Consider the following 20,455-nt stretch of genomic DNA (forward strand, 5'->3'; position numbering starts at 1 on the left):
ACTACTTTAAAATATTCCAATCAGGAGTTTGATTCTTTTGCTTTTCAAATAAAAGAAGTATGACATAAAAAGAGGATCAAGGGTCATCTCCAGATTAGAGAAATACTTCATATGAATATCCCTTTGTGCTATAGCTTCAGAGGGTTAATTTTTTTCAATATTTATAAAATATTCATTCTCATTTCTTTTCATGCTCTAAGTTATAATCTGACATAGTTATACTTCAAAACAATTTTTTTAACTCTTGGCAAAATTGTTCTTTTTTTCCATAATGACTTTTTAAAATATTTTGATTTTCTTGATACTGCAAAGTTCTTTCCATATGTTATATCTTTTGAAAACTAAAGCTACCTGTAGCTTTAGGATGGTATTTCATCCTCATTCTGCAGATAAGAAAATTAGGAGTTAGGACTCAGTACACATTCATGGTGTATCAAATGTTCTTTTCGCTTTGCCCATGGTAAATACATTTAAAGAAAATATTTGGGTTTTACATTGAGAGGGCCTTCATGAAAAGAGAAAGGGAAGTATGAGACAGGGATAAAAGAGGGAAGAGAGAGAACAAAGTTGGGACGACCCTACTGACAAAATAAACAACAGACACTGGTATGGAATAGAGAATAATTCAATCTTACCATTTAAGTCAGTCCCCTCAAATTCCTCATCTATTCACAGCATTGCCCTCCATTCCCTCCCTTCCTTCATACCCCTTGAATTCATGCACGGGTACAAGCACACTTATAGACTCTCCCTCCCCCAAACAACTTATTCACTCCTGACCATGGGGTTGAAGCCTGGGGTCTTCTCAAGGGAAGAAATATGAGCACTTTCTGTTGCTTCCAAATGGTTAATTGCAGAGACCAAGAAAGGATCAGAAATTCATTGCCTACGTGTTAAACCTTGGAGTAGCATTTCTAGAAGCACTTCAAAAACTTCCTGAAGCTTATACTGCCTTCAGATCTTCCCTTTGACAGCATTCTATGAATGAGAAGCCTTCAAAATACTGCAGCTTTAAAGTGTTTTGCACATGGAACAAATAAAATTTTAAATACTCAAAGTTGGGAAGATTGATGGGAACAAATGCTCTAGATGTGATAATATTAGTGTTGCCATGGTAACACTCCCAAGAGGCATTTAGCTATAGCAATATGTACTGAAAACCATAAAAACGTGAATACTACTAGCTAGATTCAGGTGTTGAACTTTGTTGGACTTATTTTAAAGAAGTAATTTTGGATAGGCTCAAGTGTTCAAAGCAATGATGCTTATCCAAATGTAATATTGACTTCATCTAATAAAATGGTAATATGATTACATAAATCATGGTTTATTCATACAAAGAAATTCTAAGAAATTAGACTATTAAAATGATGCCTAGAAAAGTATGTAGGAATACACACCAAAATACCATTATTAATTGGCTTAGTGGGCTGTAATAATAAAGGTATCTGAAGTAACAACATTGAAAATGAGAAGCAATCATATCCTTATACTGTTATAGATACGCCAAAATTGCTAAATATGTACTGCTGTGATAATAAAGGTATTTGAAAATTTTAAAAAAAGTCAAAATGAGAAGAACTCACCATGTCTCCTTGTTTAATGTTACACAGAAACAATTTCTTGACTATCTCAACTGGTAGATGCAGGGCTTTTCTCTACCAAGGGGGTGAGTTGCGGGGTTAAATTTGCCCTCACAATCAGTAACACTATCATCCCAACAGTTTTCATTTTTTGAATATCTAAAATGGGCAAGGCATTTGCTATATTTATGCTAGACATCTCCTTTGTTCCTTAAAATTTGGGTAGATATTCTCATTTCACAAATAAGGAAACTGATGCTGAATGGTACAGTAAATGTAAGGACTAGCAAGGATCTGAGTTCAAGTACTGTTTTGTTTTGTTTTGGTGTGTGTGTGGTACTCTTTTTTTTTTGGGGGGGGGTGGTGGTGCTGGGGATCGAACCCAGGGCCTTGTTCTTACAAGGCAAGCACTCTACCGACTGAGCTATCTCCCCACCCCCCTCCCAAGTACTCTTAATGGCAAAACCTACACACTTAACTCTTAACCTCTAAGGCTTATATGCACTGCTTAGCCTCTAAGGCTTATATGCACTGCTTTTCTGGATCATGTGGGGCAAGAGTAGGAGCAGTTCAGGGAAAGATGGTGTTAGTAGAAGTCTAGCCACAAAGCAAGATTCTGGACTGAATATTTGCCCTATGATATCTGAAAACATGATCTAATTAACTTATGCCATATTTAAGAGAAGTTTAAAAACACAAAATGGGAAATGAAATTGGGAAATATTTTCCTAATGGGAAATTTTTTCATGGAGTAAGTAACTGATTTTTCTCCTTCATCCTTAGCAATATATCAAAATATGAAGAATTTTACAAAAACACCAGTCACAAAAACATGAATCTGCTTAATTAACGTACAAACACTGAGGGTTAAAGTTTATTTTATTTATCTGACAGAAGGCAAAAAGGTACTGGACAGGGTTGGGGAAAGCAGATGATTGACATTACTGATTTTTAGTGAGGTTTCAAAACAATGTTTTTTAGCCTGACCACATTGACATGTATACACTCCAGTGTAAAAACAAACAAACAAAACAAAACATATAATGAACTAACTGCACAATGACCTCAATGTTGGAACATTAACATGATTATTTTACTACACTTGCAACTTTGAGAGTATACAGGCACTGAGTTGAGAAGGCGGTGTGGTAGTGGAGGAGGGTGAGGAGGAGGAGGAAGAAAAAGTGATGGAGGCCTAATTAAGTACCCCTTGTCAGTAGTAGTGAACGACTAATCATAGACTGGGTAGGACATAGACATTGATTCACAGAACAGAGTGGGCAATCTGAACAATAAACTGATGTGGACTCCCTAGAGAATTCCTGCTATGACTCAGTTCTCATTTTTTCTTATATCTATGCAACTGAAATTTCTTCATGATGAATAGTGCCTTGGATCTTATTCAAAGGAAAAAAAGTTCTGAATGCAAGCATTTGTATGTAATACATACAGCTATTTAGTATTCATGAGATAACCCACACTTTAATAATAAAAATCTTTTGATATTGAGGATTTTCACTTCTGCTAGTTCCTTACTCATTCTTCCAGTTATTTAACACGTTTCTTAAACATACTTCATGTAAAGTATAAGAATTAATGTACATTCTTCAAATCAGATTCAGTCACAAAATGCAGTAACACATTTACTCCTTGCTGCACTTAAGTTGCATATAAGAAACACAGGCTGCATTTTTGAGTGATCCATGCAGTGACTCACAAAAATCAAGCAAACAACTAGACATCCTTTAGCTACTAAAACTTAATGCTCCCAGTCACAGCAGACTTAGCAATAAAAACAACAACACAGAATGTTGCATCCAAACCATGCTGGGCAGAGCTAACTCTGGAAGGGTCATCTTTTCTGTGTTTTCACAAGGGATTGAAAATTCTCTCCTCACATGGCTTTTCCTTATACTGCAGGCTTTTCCTAAAGAGGCATTTCAGGCTTCAAATTAAAACAATCAGCCTTAGTGAAAAAGCTGAGAAATGCCTTTCGTGAGTTTCCAATTCTGGAAACAGCTTGCTATAGGTCGTTAAGGCAAATGCCAGGAATCAAAGCAATTATAAAACAGTCTTGAGATGTAAACAATAAAACTGTTAACCAAGGCATTACAACCTTGGATGAAAACTCTTCATGAAAAGACCTAGGTAGATAAACTAGCTTCTTGGTTTTTGAAGTTAATGTGAATTTTATATTCTAGAAGTGCTGCATATTATTTTCTATTGTAGAGACTTCTGGAAAAGAAAAAAATTCATGATGTTGCTTAAGAACAAAAATACATAGCATGGAGAAGTTACTCAAATACCAAGCAGTTTTCAGGTTTGTTTGTGTTTTACTTTCACATTTTACTTTTGTGGTTGGCATATGGGAAACCAAACTGGGAAATCATAATGTTGGAGTATTTTAAGGGCATGCCATCGTAGATACTAACAAGCTTATTTATACAATAAGACCTCTGCAGAAAGTGCTCAGCTCGATGCCACATTCCAGAATAGCCACCATTGGTTTCTTTTTCCAAATTACCCATGTTTACAGGTTTCACAAATATCCCTGAAGTCTTCCCAATATGCTTGGCAATGATAAAATTCATGGCAATATCATCACAGTTTTGAGTTTCATCTATCAAAGCATAGACAGTTGCAGGTTGTCTCTGAAAGAGTTCAAGATATTTACTATTGAAGAATGAGGCTCCAATCAACACCATGGAGTACTGGTCACCATTTCCAAACCCTGGTGTTTGTAGTTCAAAACCTCCATAACTATAGATACCTGATATAGTAGAGACATGCTTTCTAGGAACAAATCCTACAATTTGATCAGGGAATTGCTGAAAAGAGGGAAAAAGAATAATTAAGTATGACATTTATTTAGAGTAGACATAAGTGAAAAAGGCCATTTATTATGAAAGATTGGAACTATTAGTCAACTTTTCTTTATTACCCATATATGAATCTTAATTTCATCTAACTCCAGGCAACTTCACAAATCTGTGTCCTGATAAGGTAACAGGTCAAATTCCATCATACCCCAAATCTCTCTGAAAAAAAAAATTCTAACCTTACACACTATTCTAACATCATCTGATCTTAAAAAATTCTAGTCACAAATGACTTTAGTCCTTCCAAGTTGCTGCAAGAAAAACTGATTGCAGGAATGCTATTTATTGGAGGAGAAAAGATACAATATAACAATTTTGAAAAAATATTATAATCTCCTAGGAGTATACAAAATTATGATCTATTACATATGGTTTTACTGTTTTTCCATGTTGATTTTAATGTTCTTGAAAATCACTGTTGATTTTAACCAATGTTATATTTTATCCTTTCTCAGTTTGGGTATTTCCTTTTTAAAAATATAAGATAATATAAATAAGGAACTATATAAATTACACATGCACATATAATCAAGATCTTTGAAGAAAAAAACAAATGGCAGCAAAACACTTCATACAATTAAGGTGTGAATAAAGATAAAACAAAAATCAACAAAAGAAATACACTGAAGCATAGGAAAGACACTTATATGATTGAAAGATTTAGTTCACTCTTCTAGCAAGAGTTTCATTCATTTATTGAATAAACACAAATTAGGCTGAGTTAAATATTATTTCAAAGAACTCATAGTCTAGAGAGGGGATGATACAGATAGGTGAACAAGGAATTACAATGCTGTGAGCAATCTGTAAATGCAGCTGGGTAAATGTGATGGGAGTATGGAGGAGAGTGTGACAACTGTGTTGCTGGAAGCAAAGCAGAAGGTCAGGGGGTGAGGGAAAAAGGCTAGGAAGCTTCAGAGAGGTAGCATCTACACAATCTAAACAATGAAAGAAATTTCAGATGGCTAGAGAAGGATAAGGGACAGCACTGAAAGTGGAGGTAATAGGCATCTGCAACGACTCAGATGAACATCTCTTTGATCCTGCTTGCCTGTGGACCCCAAATCATTGCATATGCAGGGCAACAATGACTCACTGCATGGAACAATGGGCAGTGGATTGAAACTATTTTTAATGTCTTTACTAATAAAACTTAAAATTATATTTATATCTACTTATTGTTCAGTTAGATTGTTCTAATCAACCACAGTCTTTGTACTCTGCCTGCCCCTATCTTTACATGTTGGGTAAACTGATTTTTTTTCAACCTTAAATAGAAATCTCAAAGTATTACATTAGAACTTTTTGCCCAGAAGTCTTTATTTACAGGGCTGAAAAAAGTTGCTGATATGGAAAAAAATTTCAATTTATTGATTACTACACTAGGCATGAAGTTAAAAACTGAATCTTTTAGAAGACTGGTAGGTATCTACAGAGTATTGGGTTCACTTACCACTAATATCTAATGTTGTATGCCAAGTAGCTAATGAAAGGAGAGTCACTATGGTGCAAATTAGACCAAATTATTGGATAGTACAGTGTTTTATCACTTTACAGGTCTTCAAAGTATTTATATGCTGTTCTGGTTTTAGGTAACTGTGGTAGAACTTATAAAAGTCAGCAATTATGATCACATTTAACAGGAGAACAAGTGAACAATTTATGTCTATTTATTCAAGCTAGGATTTAGGAAAAAACAAAATAAAACAAATAAAAACCTACCATCACTATGGTACATGCCAAATTATCACTGCACAATTTCTAAACAATGGTATCAGAACCACTGTCACGAGACCATTATTTATTATGTAATCATCATGTCAAGAAGATCTACACCTAGAGCCAGGCCGTTGTTCAGAATTAAATTTTGCTGATGTAATATATGCCCTCTCCATAAAGTTATATATAATATTAATATGGAAATACATTTCTCATTTGAGACACATGGTCTGTGGCCTATGGAAAAATATCTATGCATTCTAGCCTTTGCTGCACCAGATTACTTCCTCACTGTTCTCTGGAAGGTAATTGCAGTTCTTTTTTTTCCTAATATTCCAAAATATAAATTAAATATAGATGATAGATACTGTAACATCTAGATTGGCTTAACTAAGGTCAGAAACCTTGTAAGTCCACAATTTTACCTATCTTTTAGATAAAAACTAGCTACACTGTTTGAGTAGATCCCACATTAAACAATGTTGCCCTAATTAAGCACTAGATAAAACTACATATGTTTCATAAAGAATACAGCAACATTACCTGCCAAACAGAGAAAGCAAAAACAAGGTCCTGGGCACTAATGAGTGTGTCATCGTCTACCATTAATACCGCTGAAATGAAATGAAAAAAATTTACATTGAACAGTTTAGAAATGAAAACAAGTAGTAAGATATAGTTGTGTCTACATAGATCATTTGAATGAAGTATTTTCTAACTCAATTAGTAAATAAGAAATGTATTCTTGGAGCAATATGTCTAGTAGAAAAAAGCTATTTGAATTATAACTGATTTCATAACTGCCTGAAAGGAAAATTATCATGTAATTGTCATTTATCATCCTAGAAACTAATGAATCTATAAATAAATAAAGTCAAGGTTCTTTAAGCAAATTAAAACCTCATGCAGCTGTTACAAATGTGAGGAGAGTGACAAAATTATATTCAGCATAAGCTAAATGGCCTCTTACTGCATTCTGTAATGCGATGATATATAGTACAGCATAACTTTAATTATTTATTTTACAATATTAACCTCCTGGTTATTGCTGTAATGAAGACATACATGATGTCCTCCCCAGGAAACTGCTTCTTAAGCTCTTGGAAACTGCTCATCAAGCTTTTCAGGAATTTTCTTATAGTAAATTCCTGCATTTTTCTCCAGACCATTAAGATAGACAGGATGTCAGAAACCCACTACCCTAACTCTAGTTAGCCGCAACTTTTCCAGGCTCAGAAGTCAGCTTTAACTCACCATTGGTTTCCACCTCAGGAAAGGCTTGGAGTCGATTTCTCATCCTGTTTGTGGTTTGTAGTTTGAAGATCACGGGAACAGGATGAGGCCCAAGAGAATTCCATAACTCATCTGGTCCCTTCTCCCCAACATTGTTCCACACCACAATTACTTTGTGCAGATGTGGTACTGCCTGATAGTGGTTTAGAAGTCTCAACAAGAGATCTGTTCTATTGTACGTCTGCATGATGAGAGTGAATGAATCCAGAGTGGACTTGCCCTGGGATTTTACCTCCCTACGCAAAGTGAGCATCTTGTCTTCTTTGACATTGGGAAGTAAATTGGTTAAAGCCCCAGCTACCAGTAGTAGCACAAGGATGATCACCAAAGAAAAACGAAGCACTCGAATCCCCATTACTCTCCCAGGAAGTTTGCAGAGGGGGCAACACCTGGAGTAGAAATGGGAATAAAACAGAGAATGCTGTTATTCTTGCCAGTCACCATGTTTTCATATTTTATTCAATGATGATAGGGTCAAAATTATTTTGGCTGATTCAAATTGTTCTCCTTTACTCTATGATAAGTGAGTTAGCCTATGAGATAAAAAATATAGTCTAATGTTCTTTCCTTTTTGGTTCTGTGCTTTTTTTTTTTATATAGGTGTGGACAAAAGATCTTATATACCCCAAATAATAACCCAGCATTTTCCCATTTTATCCTAACAATCTGTATCTGGAATTATTTTTTAAAGAGATTATATTCCTCTAGTAATTCAATCATTTTTTTTATTGTAAACAAATGGGATACATGTTGTTTCTCTGTTTTTACATGGAGTCAAGGCATACCATTTGTGTAATCATAAATTTACATAGGGTAATGTTGTTTGATTCATTCTGTTATTTTTTTTCCCTTTCCCCCCACCCCTCCCACCTCTCTTTTCCCTTTATACAGTCCTTCCTTCATTTTGGTACCAGAATTTTTTCCAAATAAAATGATATAAGGAACCCTAATACATAAAGCAGAAAATAATAGTAACAACAGCAGCAAACAATTATAGAGAGTTTATTCCTTATCAGGTCCTGTATACTAAGAGTGTGCTTCACATGCCATAGTATGTATTTACTCAACAAATTAAACAGATAATGAGCACTCACCTTGTGGAAGGAATAGTTCTAGGTTCTGTGGATATAGCAATGAATAAGACAAGGTGTCTGCTCTTAGCAGCAGAGAGTAGGGAGAGACAGATAAATTCAAAAGATAATTTAGGATAATGGTAATGAAGAAAGTATGATTATGAGAGGAATAAAGCAGAGTGATAATGATAAGCAAGGACCAGGTTATGTGGGGTCTTGTCAGCCTCAATAATGTATCTGGATTTTCTCCTGAGTGAGATGGAAAGCGATTGGAGGATTCCGATCAGGAGACTCATGGGATCTGATTTATCTTTTATTATTATTCTTGCTTAATATTTTAGATGTTTACAGAGATTAAATAACTTCCCCAAGATAATCGAGCAATTTAAATAGCAGAGCTAGGATTTATGTCAGGCAAGTTGACACCCAGAGCCCAGGCTGTTGTTCATCCTATAGGCTATGGTGTTCTTCCTCTATTCTAATTCAGGATGAACTGAGGTTAGGTTTCTTGAGCTTCCTGTCTTGCAATACAGAGCACAGGTATTATATACCCACATATTATATTCTCCAGTCTTCCTCCAGAAACTTAAAGGACTTAAAAAGATGGCCACAGAAGAGCAGTGAACAAAGATAAGTGTGGCTTATTTATTACACTGGTCAAAAAAATTCTGTGTAATCAAATCTCTCAGTTATACAGGTGAGAAAAGGTTAAATCCCACAGACAATTTTATAGAGACCTAGAACTGATTTGCTGGCTTCCATACACTTTAATTTCTATGTTTGCTGCCTCCCATTATAGCATTATTATCTTTTAATGATTTATTTTTTATTTTTCTGCTATTTCTGCTTCTGACTCCCGAATATTTATTCCTCCACAAGCCTCTATAAGTCTTTTAGGAGTGTCCTTATTTTGTATTTCAGCAACTGAGTATTCATATCCATTTTAGCAATGTATGAATTTAGCTTGACATGATTACAGCCATCTTGAGTCATAACTATTATGATTCCCCCTAAGCAGCCCTAGTCAGTTTTCCTGCATACTTTCCCAAGAAACCATAAACAAAACCCTTAGAGTGCTAGGTGGAGCTTTAAAAGGGACCTAGCTCCAGGATGAGCCTGACTCTTTGATGTTAAGATAAACCAAGTACATTCCAGCTAGGATGAAACTGCATTTGTCCTAACTCATATATACACCCCCTGATTCTGATCCAAATTGCAGGGCTCTAACTAGTCTTGCTTCCACCCAAGACCACACTTCTGTCCTAAATTAATAAATTGTGCTCTGTGTAATCCTGGATGTGCCTGCTTCTTTTAACTTTGGTCCCACGGTAGCTGGTCCTTATACACTAGGACTCACGTATCTACTCTACTACTCTGTGCAAGTACAAAATCAAGAAGTGAGGAAAATGAATAATTCAAAGAAATTTACTTATGAAAAGACTGAAAACACAAATCATCGAGGAATTTCTAATCAACATTTAAAAACACCTTTAAGAAAAAAATTAAGTTTTCTTAAAATAAGAAGGCATGAGACTTATATTATTCTTGATGACTTTGATCCATGGTCTATCCTTTTTTGCTCCTTTTGGAACAACTTTTCTTTTTAGGCTACACTGTAAACAGATATCTCATTTATTTACTGACAAAGATAATGAAACTTGAAACCACTTCTCACTGCTAACCCATGCTAATGGCACACAGCCACTGTCACTGTTCTCCCTGGCATAACACTGCTTCTGTACATCTTATTTTTGGTTCTCTCTATCTTCTTGGAAAAGCACACTGTGTATACATGCACAGAAATATCTAAGCTCTTGATTTCATATCTCGTGGTAAAGTTATGCAATTGCCTCTAGGCCATCATTCCACAGGCAATCCTAAGAACAGTCAAAATCTCCCTGTCTAATGGAGTATTATATCCAACTAAATAACCAAATGACGTCCAATCAACCTTTTGTCTTTCACTAAGGAGATTTTTCAGTGGTTGGGGTAATGTGACCATCATTTTTCATGAACCTGTTTCATGTTGTGGGTTATTTTGTGATTGTACAAAGTTTTCTCTATTGTTGTGGGACACAGACCATGTAGGCCAAGCCTTTATCATTTCCCTTTGAAGTTGTGAGAAGAGAGAATTCCCAAGGTAACAATGCCTTCATGATGTGACAGTGTGCTGGGGCATGAGCAAGCAAAGGAAGAGCTTATTCACAAGAGCAAGGGAATAGTGATTGTCCGAGCAGCTCTCACTTTTCAACAGTTGAGACTGGAAAAGCAATGCTACCTTCATAGTAACTTTTAGAGGTATTCTCTCCTGGACTTTTTCTGTAGTTCGTTCTATTAATAAAAACAATTTTTATGTTTCCTTTTCTCTCATGGCCTCACTATATAACATGAACTAAATAAATTATTTCTGAAGTAACCTCAGCTTTACTATGATTATTTTTCAAGGACATTAATTTAAGGCTTTAGAGTACAAAATTTTCATCTTATGTACTGTACCCTCTTACTAAAACAACACTTACTGTTAATATAGTCAACTAAAGACAAACCATATGAATTAATAATCTTGATTCAAAGGCTTTTAAAATTCTTTTAATACTGAATCAAAGGCAGGTCCATAAAACATTTTCAGTACTACCTAAGAATGGCCAGATATAAACACTTAGAGGAAAGAACCACTCGGAAAACTGCAGTGAAGTGTATCCAAAACAAGATGATCTTTCTTTTTCTGCATGTGAAAGTATCTAGTTTCTAAAGTAGACATTGATAGCTTACTATCTGGCAATTTAGTAGAGGAAAAAGTAATAAAGATTAATTACTGTGGATTATTGTAAATATACAATGTCCAAAGATACTCATGAGTGACTACTTCACTTTTACTTATATTTTTAAGTAGCAGTTTATTCTTTTGACCCAGTATAGAAAATTACTCTTGCAATAAACTTCTAATCCCCTACTTTACCTGTATCAGAAAGGTTTCAGAAGATATGATAAATAATTTACATTTTTAGAAATATTGTAAATATTTCATTTTGCATTTATTAAAATAATTCAATCTAATAAAATTATGTAAATTTTTTAGTTTGTATGGAAAAGCAAGAGAGAACTTTACAGACTGTACTGCAAATGACACACTACACTATGAGAATAGCTGAAGTCTAGACTGTACTGTGAGTCCATCAGAAACAGCTTTAATATAGTTTGGAGAATAATAATGACTTTATGGCTATATGGACTTCACAGTTGATAGCTTTCTTCTTTTCTTTTCTAAAGAAAGAACCTATCATCCAATTCAGAGCTTTGGGTTTTGAATGAGACAGTGCATATCTGGATAACCTGTGTCTTAGCCATAAGAAACCAAGAAGAAATGTAGGCACCTCCCAGTTCTCCTGACCTTGATTCCTAAATTTTCCTTTTTAAAATTATGTCTTTATATATTTACCGACACCCTGTCTCATTCAAAGAGGATTGGATACCTCTTACTCTATTATCTTTCTGCCCATCTCTCATCCCTATGACTATAGATTAAATATAACTTTGATAAACACTGTAAATGTCAGAAAAACAAAAATTCTTCCTTGTGAACTGTTGGAGCATTATGTCAGAAATATTTAAATATCTGAGAATTGAAACATTGTCTGACGTTATTTTTTTCTTAAACATGGACATAAGGTCAAATACGAAAATAAATAATACATAGTCTATGAAGCAACAGTTACGTATTTTCTCATGTATGTCTGTAAGTGGACCAGCAATTTGAATTTTCAAAGATCTGCTATTTGATTATTTACTACATCATCTATTAAAGTTCCCTAGATGGAGCACTGTTGAGAATTCTTTCCTCAGGCCTAGCCTCCTGAGACTGGAAGAGCAATAATTATCCAGAGAGAATGTGTAAACAAATATGCCAGAGTATGGCATGAACAAAAATTAGTTGTCTTCAACTTGTAAAGGTAGAAGTACAAAGAGCATATTGGCATCATACGATGAGAAGATTTTATTTTCATTTTTATGCCACAGATGGTAGGAGAATGATAACTATGCTACCATTTCACTGAGATTTGTCTGATACTAGGCAGATTGCTTCTCCTCTGGCTCATCCTCTAGGGTATGTGCTTGCTTAAAAACTGATGATTATAGAATAGGATGCTCACAAAAGGGCCTACAGCTGCCAAGAAATAAAATCATTCCAAGGTAGAATGCACAGGTTAATTCAGAATCTGGATTTTCCTTCTATGAGCATATGAGAGTTGGAAGAGACAGTTATTCAACTGATGAGCAATTCCCGGCCAGGTTTATGGCATGCATGACATTGTTCAAACTGAGGCAAAGGGGCACACGATACGGAATTCCAAAAGGTCTTTCTCCTCACAGTATCTGCATAGAGCAAGCTATTCCGTGACTCCCTGTACTGGCATGTGCTGTTTTCTCTATCTACACAGCCCTTCCTTCTCTCCATCTGACAACCCCCATGCAACATCCCTTTCAAGATCACCTGTGCTGTGAAAGTTGCCCTTGTTGCCCTCCTTCCTCCATGCTCCTGGGAACTCTGAACACAGTAGTGCTAGACCTTGCTTCCAAGCATCACAACTGTGCCCCCAGCTCCTTTTTCAATGTGAATGTCTCTTGAGGAAGTTATGGCAGTCAAGATAGTCCAGAACACTGTCTGGTTCATTTTTTGAGTAAGTGCTAATAACTCTTGGCAGTTGAACGGGAATTAATGTTCAAACTGCTCTAACCTTCAAAATGGTGCCAAAAACCTTAGGAAAATAAACTAAAATTAAATGCAGATTAAGGCCCAATTAAGACTAGACAATACACAAGAAACCTTTCCCCATGTAAAAGACCAGGGTCACCACCCATCTGGTAACTAGGAGAGCCTGTCTTGAAATGTGACCTTAAGCCCACAACATACCAGTCACCTTTCTACTTTCGGTTCTCTGGCCAGGCTGCTTCATAAATAAAAGATGCCTCCAATCTCTGATTTTTTTCACTTCTTTCCAAAGATATTAGGCATTGAAATATCTTTGGATATTCCTGTTCCCGTGGAAGCTCTTGATGAACTAATCTGCCTTAGGGAGAGCCATTATTTGTTGTACTAGGTAAAACTTTTACCTCCAGGTAAAACTCCCAGGGGAGGTTTAAGATGTGACAATTACCAAAAAATATATTACTTAGGGCTGAGGCTGAGCTCAGTGACAGAATGCTAGCCTAGCATGTGTGAGGCACTGGGTTCGATCCTCAGCACCGCATAAAAATAAACTTATTTGTTTATTTTAATAAGGCATTCTGTCCATATTACAACTACAAAAATTTTTTTAAAAAATATTACTTAATCAGGGAAGCAACATACCTGATTTAGCAGATAAAAAGTCTCACCTTGTTGACAAATGAAACTTTAGTTTGGGTTCTCAGAGTGACATAAACTATAGACTTTTGGATGACTGGCAGAAAAAGAAAAATTAAGTTCACTATTGGCTACAGTAAGTCTTTCCCATTAAAATTTAATCAGTATAAACTAGAATTTATGTCACTGTACAATACAAAATGCCAGAAAGAGAACATGAAAGGTCACTTTACTTCATGTTTTTTCCCCAGGTTATATAGTATTCTCCAAATAGGCTTAAACTTAAGAATCTTATCCTTTTTCATGATATTTTAAAAATTTTATTTTTAAAATTATTTTTAAAAATTTTATTATGTTATTTTAAAAAATTTATTTTTAAAAATATTTTTATTTGTAGAGGGGACATAATACCTTTATTTTATTTATTTTTATGTGGGGCCAAGGATTGAACCCAGTGCCTCACCCATGCTAGGCAAGCACCAGATTACTGAGCCACAACCCCAGCCCCTCATTGTTATTTTACAAATGCCATGTAGCTCTTCTCACTTTCTATCAATTCTATCCTAATTCTATTCTTTCCTTCCGAAATGATTTCATCTTACTTTTTTTTCCCTAAAGAGTCCATCCACTCTTATAAGATTCTTAACTTCTGTTACTTTTTCTGCAAGTCAAAAAAAATCAAAATAATTTAAATTGTTTTGTGTTAACTATAAGTACAATAGGAAAAGCAGGAATAGGAATAGCCATATAATGATAAAAGGATCCCTGTAGTATCACAGATTCATCTTGTGATCTTGTACTCATTATCAATTAATTAGGGCTGGGGAGATAGCTCAGTTGGTAGAGTGCTTGTCTCATAAGCACAAGGCCCCTGGGTTCAATCCCCAGCACTGCAAAAAAAAAAAAAAAAAAAAAAAAAGAAAAGAAAAAAAAATCAATTAATTATACAGTGATCACTATATTGTCATGTATATCTAAAAAGAATTTAAAAATTATAGTGCTGTGAATGGATCCTCATAATCTAGATGAACTGTATTACAGACTATTAAAGTGATCCATCTTTTCTATGTACAGTATAACTAATCATATATGTGTATATGTAAAATGATTGATAACTATTTAAAAACCCTATCATTTCAAAGGCCTAGTTCTGTCTTTACTACATTTTTGAAACTACAGTTCTGAAAAAGAATTACTAAAACATATTGAGAAATAGCTACATTTATCACAGCATCACATTTGAATATATAGATGCTACTGAAACAGTTCATTTCTCAGTACAAGCTGTAAAAAAAGCATTTCCGTACTGATTATATTACCTATCAGGTCCTCCTGCTGACAGCCAGGTTGGGCCATTTCTTTATGGATAACAAGGGCAACATTTAGAATAGGGATATCAGTAAATAAAAACCTGTGCTTCTATTTTTTTCTTTGTGATCTCACCCCCTTATCCATGGTGAAAGTTGCTCATTAGTTCTGGTATTTTCTAGTTTTCCTCTTCCCTTTCCTGTATTCATCATATTCTTTCAACACTATTAATTAGTTGGACTATGCTTTACTATTATTGATTAAGGGGAAATAACATGTAAACATTATGTATAGTATTTTCAAAGCATCACCTGCCTCCTTCAATCCAGTCATTTGTTACTGAGACAGACAATAAAGTCCTTTCTATTTGTGAAATGCATAGGTGTGAATTATGTGAGAAGAAATTTCTTGCTAGTCTGGAATCCTCCTCCTGAATTGTCAATTAATTGTTGCTCCTGATGATGATAATGATGATGACTAAGATGTTTGGAGAAGATCAATTCAACAGACAACTTCTAGGCTGGGATTAAGGGTGGCCTTATTACTAAAAGGTATACCAATAACTTCTAAGAATCCAAGGAGTCAATAAATCCTTTGAAGAAAGCTAGAAATAGAAAGGCATCTTTAGCTTAGTATAGTCCAATGCAAAATTAGTTCCAGAAATGAGTCAAAGAGAAACCAAACATATCTGCAAATAGATTACTTTTCCCATTCTAGGCTACTGGAGGCTTTCATTTGAACCTGTATCTGTTTTAGTCATAGGAAAAGGCCGTGGAGGGGGTGAAGAGGGACAAGACTATTAGGCAACAGGTCCTTGGAATATTCTAGGGAACCTCTCCTTTTTACCCAACACATTTTCAGCACTTCCAAAATCACTTCTCTAAGAGAAACAGATTTCATATAAATGAATTATGGCTTATAAATATTTTCAGATTTCAAATTTGAAGTAGAAGCAATCTAATCTATGTGAGCTTTCTCATGTTCTTATGAAAAAGTCAAATAACAGTTAAATATATCATGTGTTTAGCACTGTCAGGCACCACAAGCAGGCAGGTGTAGTTCCTTCCCTCACTGAGCTTAGCAATAGTAAAGAAAGTTGTTATAGTTGTCCTTTCTTCATATTATATAATACCTCAAATTGGTAATGTTTCAAATATTTAGTAAGAAGGAAAATAAAATATCTCCAGCACTTGAGTCAACTTTGAATTATCTTTGTCATCTGCAAGGTCTATTTTCAACTTTATTCTAGTTTACAACAATATTTCAAACTTATAGGTATTGGGGCTGGGGGTATATAGCTCAGTGGTACAGTGCATACTTAGAAAGCATGAGGCCATAGGTTCTATCCACAGCGCGCGTGCACACACACACACACACACACACACAAAGTATATGTACTGACTTCATTTTATAATCTGGAGTAGTATTTTAATGGTATCTGTTCTAAAGGAGGCCTTATGGTATTTTCTAACAGGCTCTGGCTCAAGTAAGGACTTTTATCTTCAAAAAAACAAAAATTCCTTTATAGAAGATAATTTTTCTCAGATAAAAAATTCTTGTACTTTACCTACATTCATAGCACCATCATCAGCAATAGCAAAAGACAGAAGCAAACCAAATGTCTATCAATGAATGTATAATCCATTCAGAAAATGTGGCATATACATCTGATGGAGTATTGTACTTGAAAAAAGAGGGAATTCTGATACATGCTAAACATGCATAAACCTTGAGAACATTATTCCTTGTGAAACTGGCCCAGTCACAAAGAGGACAAATATTGTATTATTTCACATAAATGAGGTATTCAGGAAAGTCAAATTCATGGAACGAGATAGTAGACTTGCCAGGGGATGGTGGTAGAAGGATAATGGACAGTTGTTGTTTAATAGATATGTAAATTGGTTTTACAAGGTGAAAAGTTCTGAAGATTAGTGACACAGCAATGTAAAAGCACTTGATGGTACTGAACTATACACTTAAAAATGTTTCACTATGTTCCTTTAAAAAGCAAAAAAAAAAAAAAACTGCTGCTTACCTCATTGTGTGAGTAACTTTTCAGAAAACTTTTTATGGCTTCAGTGATTGATAGGCATAAGCTCTCTTGGCACTACTAAGAAAAATAAAAGAGTTTTCTGTGATATTTTGTTAATCAGCAGAGAATGAAAAAAAATAGCAATGCTTTTAATGCTAATGTCCATACTGTTTACATTATTTGTAAATTAGAATTTGCTATTCTGTGTTCTAAAATGGCTTCCTGTGGGTTGGTGCTAACAGTGCTACATTTTTTGTTTTCATCTTTCTTGAGGATCCAGAATCAGAAAAAAACTAGCATCATTCTGACCACCTATGCTTACACATCTGATGCCAGAGCATAATATGCCATGGAGTAAAACCTCTTAAGACATAAGAAACTTGCATTTGTATTGTTTCTGGATTTACATATATCTATACTCTAATCCACTACCACAACTCTTTTTCTCACCAGCAGTTCATAGGACATTCAATTTGATTCACCTAAAAAATCATGGGGTCTAAAATAGTGTGAGGGTAGATGACTGAGGATGAGAGATGGCATCCTTCCCATTCTTGCTGGTTACTGCTGGAAAGAAGGAGAAACCATGGTGGGAGAGGAAATCTTGCCCCTTCATGCTCTCTGCTTTCATTTCTCAGTCTTTAATCACAGGTCTCCCATAGAATATGCAGTTAACCTAATGTAATTAGTTGATGATATAAACAAACATTTAAGAATTCACAGCAGAAATGCATTTATTAGTATCGAAATATTCATTACTATATTTTATGATCTTAAAAATCCATTTAATCTTGTAACATATGAAGACACTAAGAATTTTAACTGTAGACTTTTGAATACTGTATCTGGAGACTTGCAAGACAGTGACCACCTAAATAGAGCTAATGAATCATTTTTTATTTTCCAAAATCATGTTCTTACATAATAAAATTATTACTAAAGGGGAAAAAGTAATGAGTTAGGATATACAAAAAGATTGATTGGGTGATAGATTTTAGCCCTCATTGCTGCAAGAGCATCTCATGGGTACAACTTACACATCACACAGTTTTAAAATACTAGACTGATCAATCTATCCTTCTCTTCACCTCAACTCCTCTCCATAAAAATTCTTCCAGAGAAAGAACTTTAACTTACCAGACTTTGTATCCCCAAGACCGGCTCAGAATCTGTCACATAGTAGTCATGAAATGACTTTTGACATGACAACATATATAGGTTAACATGTGTGGGACAAGTATTATTTTAAGATAATGAAGTAAGGCACAGTGGAATATTTTCCATTCATAGAACTTTTCCTGATTTAAACTGTTCATCTACACATTTATTTGCACATAAAAATGCTTTTAGTATTGAGTTTGGCCATTATGAAATTCAAAACTGAAAGATGTGAAGTAACATTATCATTTTTTGAAAGGAGACGGTCCACATGGTGATATCTTTGGGATAGAGTGGGGAAATTCAGAAGTCTCTGTAAGTTGATGTAACTGAAAATAAGATTCAATTTCTCCAACATATTCAAAACTGTCTCAAAAGGATAATGTAGGTTTCTCCATAAATCTGCTGAAAAATTTCAGATTTGTACCAGTACAATGTAAAATGCAGAATTAATTTTCAAAGGCAGGAAAAAAAAAAAAAAAAAAGCAGGCTCAAATTGCAGATGAGCTTGATAAGAGAACTTGGCTACTGAAATTTGATTATGTCTATATCCCTTCCTTTAAATAGTACTGAAATAAGGCACTTTTGAAGAAAAAATTGGATTGCAATGAAAACATTTATCATTGAACTACCTAGTTTTCACCCAGTTAAGGTTTCCCCAGCAGCATGGTAGAGTAAAATTCATTCTATACAAATATAAAAGCTTCCTATAAAAGTAAATGCTACTAATTGAAAATGTTTTTATGTTTAAATTAAAATAATGAAACAGATGCTAAAAAAGGCAAAGACAAAATACTCTTCCCAGAACTTAATTTGTGGAACCTAGCAGTTTTTACACAGCGCCCTGAAAACATGAACGTTTTTTAAAAATGCAGAATACCTACATTTTTTCAAAAATCAACTAAAGAATTACTACCCCTCAATGGAAAGTTCCAAGAACGAGAGCAAACATGCATATATCCTGCAAAAAAAATTGTAGCGCAAGAGCATTTTGCTGTCTCCTCACCTCGAGTGCAGAAAATTGCAGTGGGGCCACCGATTTATTTGCTTGCAGCTTGGTTAGCATAAAACGGAAGGGGCGTCTCGCTTGCTCATTTTTGTTTTTTCCTTTTTCCGAAACCAAGCAGCGTGCATCATTCGTCGGATTGATAACCTGGGAAACGGTCGCCCGCAAAGTGAGCGCCTGAAGCAGGGGACAGTCACTGAGTAGCCACCCCTCCTATTTGGTGACGCTCCACTTCCTGTTAGACTAAAAGGAATTCCCAAGAAGCTCGGTTTTGTAGTTTCCAGCTAAGCTCCAAAAGCCAGTTCTTTCCTCCCCGCCCCCTCCCACTTCTTCTGCAAGGTAACAACTTTTAATCATTCACGTGACAGACCACCTGACTTTACTCAAATAATTTCCTGAAAAGGTGTCCAAAGGAGTGCTTCCCGCGGTGGTGACTGTCCAGTCAAGGCCCCCAGGACTCGCTTCCCGGTGCCCAGCACACCCTTACGCCCCACCGAGCCGGGTTCTGTCTGCATTTCCCCAAAATGGGCAGTGAGGTTCTGACAAGGATGATATTGGCAGCTGCTGCCCCGGGGATGACCTGGAAGCGAAAAGGACGTGTATGAATTACAGTTTCGGGGTGTCAGCGCATTTAGATCGTGCGGGAAGCAATGCATTAACCAAACCTCAATTCAGGAAGACCTCTTTGTAAAGGGCTTCTTTTAAATACCTTCAAGTCCTTCCGAAAGATCGCCGTCCGCGTGACAGTACAGAGGGTCGGGCGCTGTTTTCGGGGAAGGGGCGGATTACAAGGATTTAGGTGCCCACAGCGTTCAGCCGGCAAAGCCATCACTTGGGCTTCCTGCGCACCCGCGGGAGAAAACGTGGCCGCCTGGGTTCTAAAGCACTGCTAACCTACTGCTGGAGTACCTAATAATGCCTACAGGGTGTTAATGGCGAAGGGGCAGGCGCTGGACTCCAGTGCATCCGGGAACATTGGTCGTAGGCGGTCAGTGTGAGCGGGCTCGACCTCTCAGCCAGCCCAGTCTGCCATATCGCTACATCAGAATTTTCTTCC

The 20,455-nt window shown here is 35.7% G+C and overlaps 1 protein-coding gene and 1 pseudogene across 5 annotated transcripts; both read right to left on the bottom strand.

Moving 5' to 3' along the window:
• Nucleotides 1-2,420: 2,420 nt before the first annotated feature.
• On the bottom strand, nt 2,421-19,539 carry EXTL2 (exostosin like glycosyltransferase 2). Of its 4 annotated transcripts, none has more exons than XM_079110938.1 (6): nt 19,399-19,533; nt 17,717-17,910; nt 17,238-17,309; nt 7,436-7,863; nt 6,725-6,795; nt 2,421-4,411 (listed from the first exon to the last, which is right to left on the bottom strand). In XM_079110938.1, exons 3-6 carry the CDS (start codon nt 17,240-17,242, stop codon nt 3,923-3,925), a joined length of 993 nt encoding a protein of 330 aa, XP_078967064.1. In that variant the 5' UTR covers nt 17,243-17,309; nt 17,717-17,910; nt 19,399-19,533; the 3' UTR covers nt 2,421-3,922. The 4 variants fall into 4 exon arrangements, with proteins under 4 accessions (XP_078967064.1, XP_078967063.1, XP_078967062.1 ...); XM_079110937.1 differs by having other exon boundaries at nt 17,238-17,312; XM_079110936.1 differs by lacking the exon at nt 17,717-17,910 and having other exon boundaries at nt 19,399-19,539.
• Nucleotides 19,395-20,240, bottom strand: LOC306664923 (annotated as a pseudogene). Its single transcript, XR_013766931.1, has 3 exons — nt 20,108-20,240; nt 19,880-19,978; nt 19,395-19,575 (listed from the first exon to the last, which is right to left on the bottom strand). The product of XR_013766931.1 is annotated as an uncharacterized misc_RNA (transcript).
• Nucleotides 20,241-20,455: the final 215 nt, after the last annotated feature.

This window comes from Sciurus vulgaris (assembly GCF_902686455.1).
Source record: "Sciurus vulgaris genome assembly, chromosome: 1".
Taxonomy (NCBI): Eukaryota; Metazoa; Chordata; class Mammalia; order Rodentia; family Sciuridae; genus Sciurus; species Sciurus vulgaris.

Coding starts and splice junctions, on each gene's coding strand:
- EXTL2 (XM_079110936.1), bottom strand. Junction 6,796..7,435: donor TCCTGAGGTGGAAACCAATG/GTGAGTTAAAGC, acceptor ATTTCATTTCAG/CGGTATTAATGGTAGACGAT. Junction 4,412..6,724: donor TTGCTTTCTCTGTTTGGCAG/GTAATGTTGCTG, acceptor CCCTCTTTTCAG/CAATTCCCTGATCAAATTGT.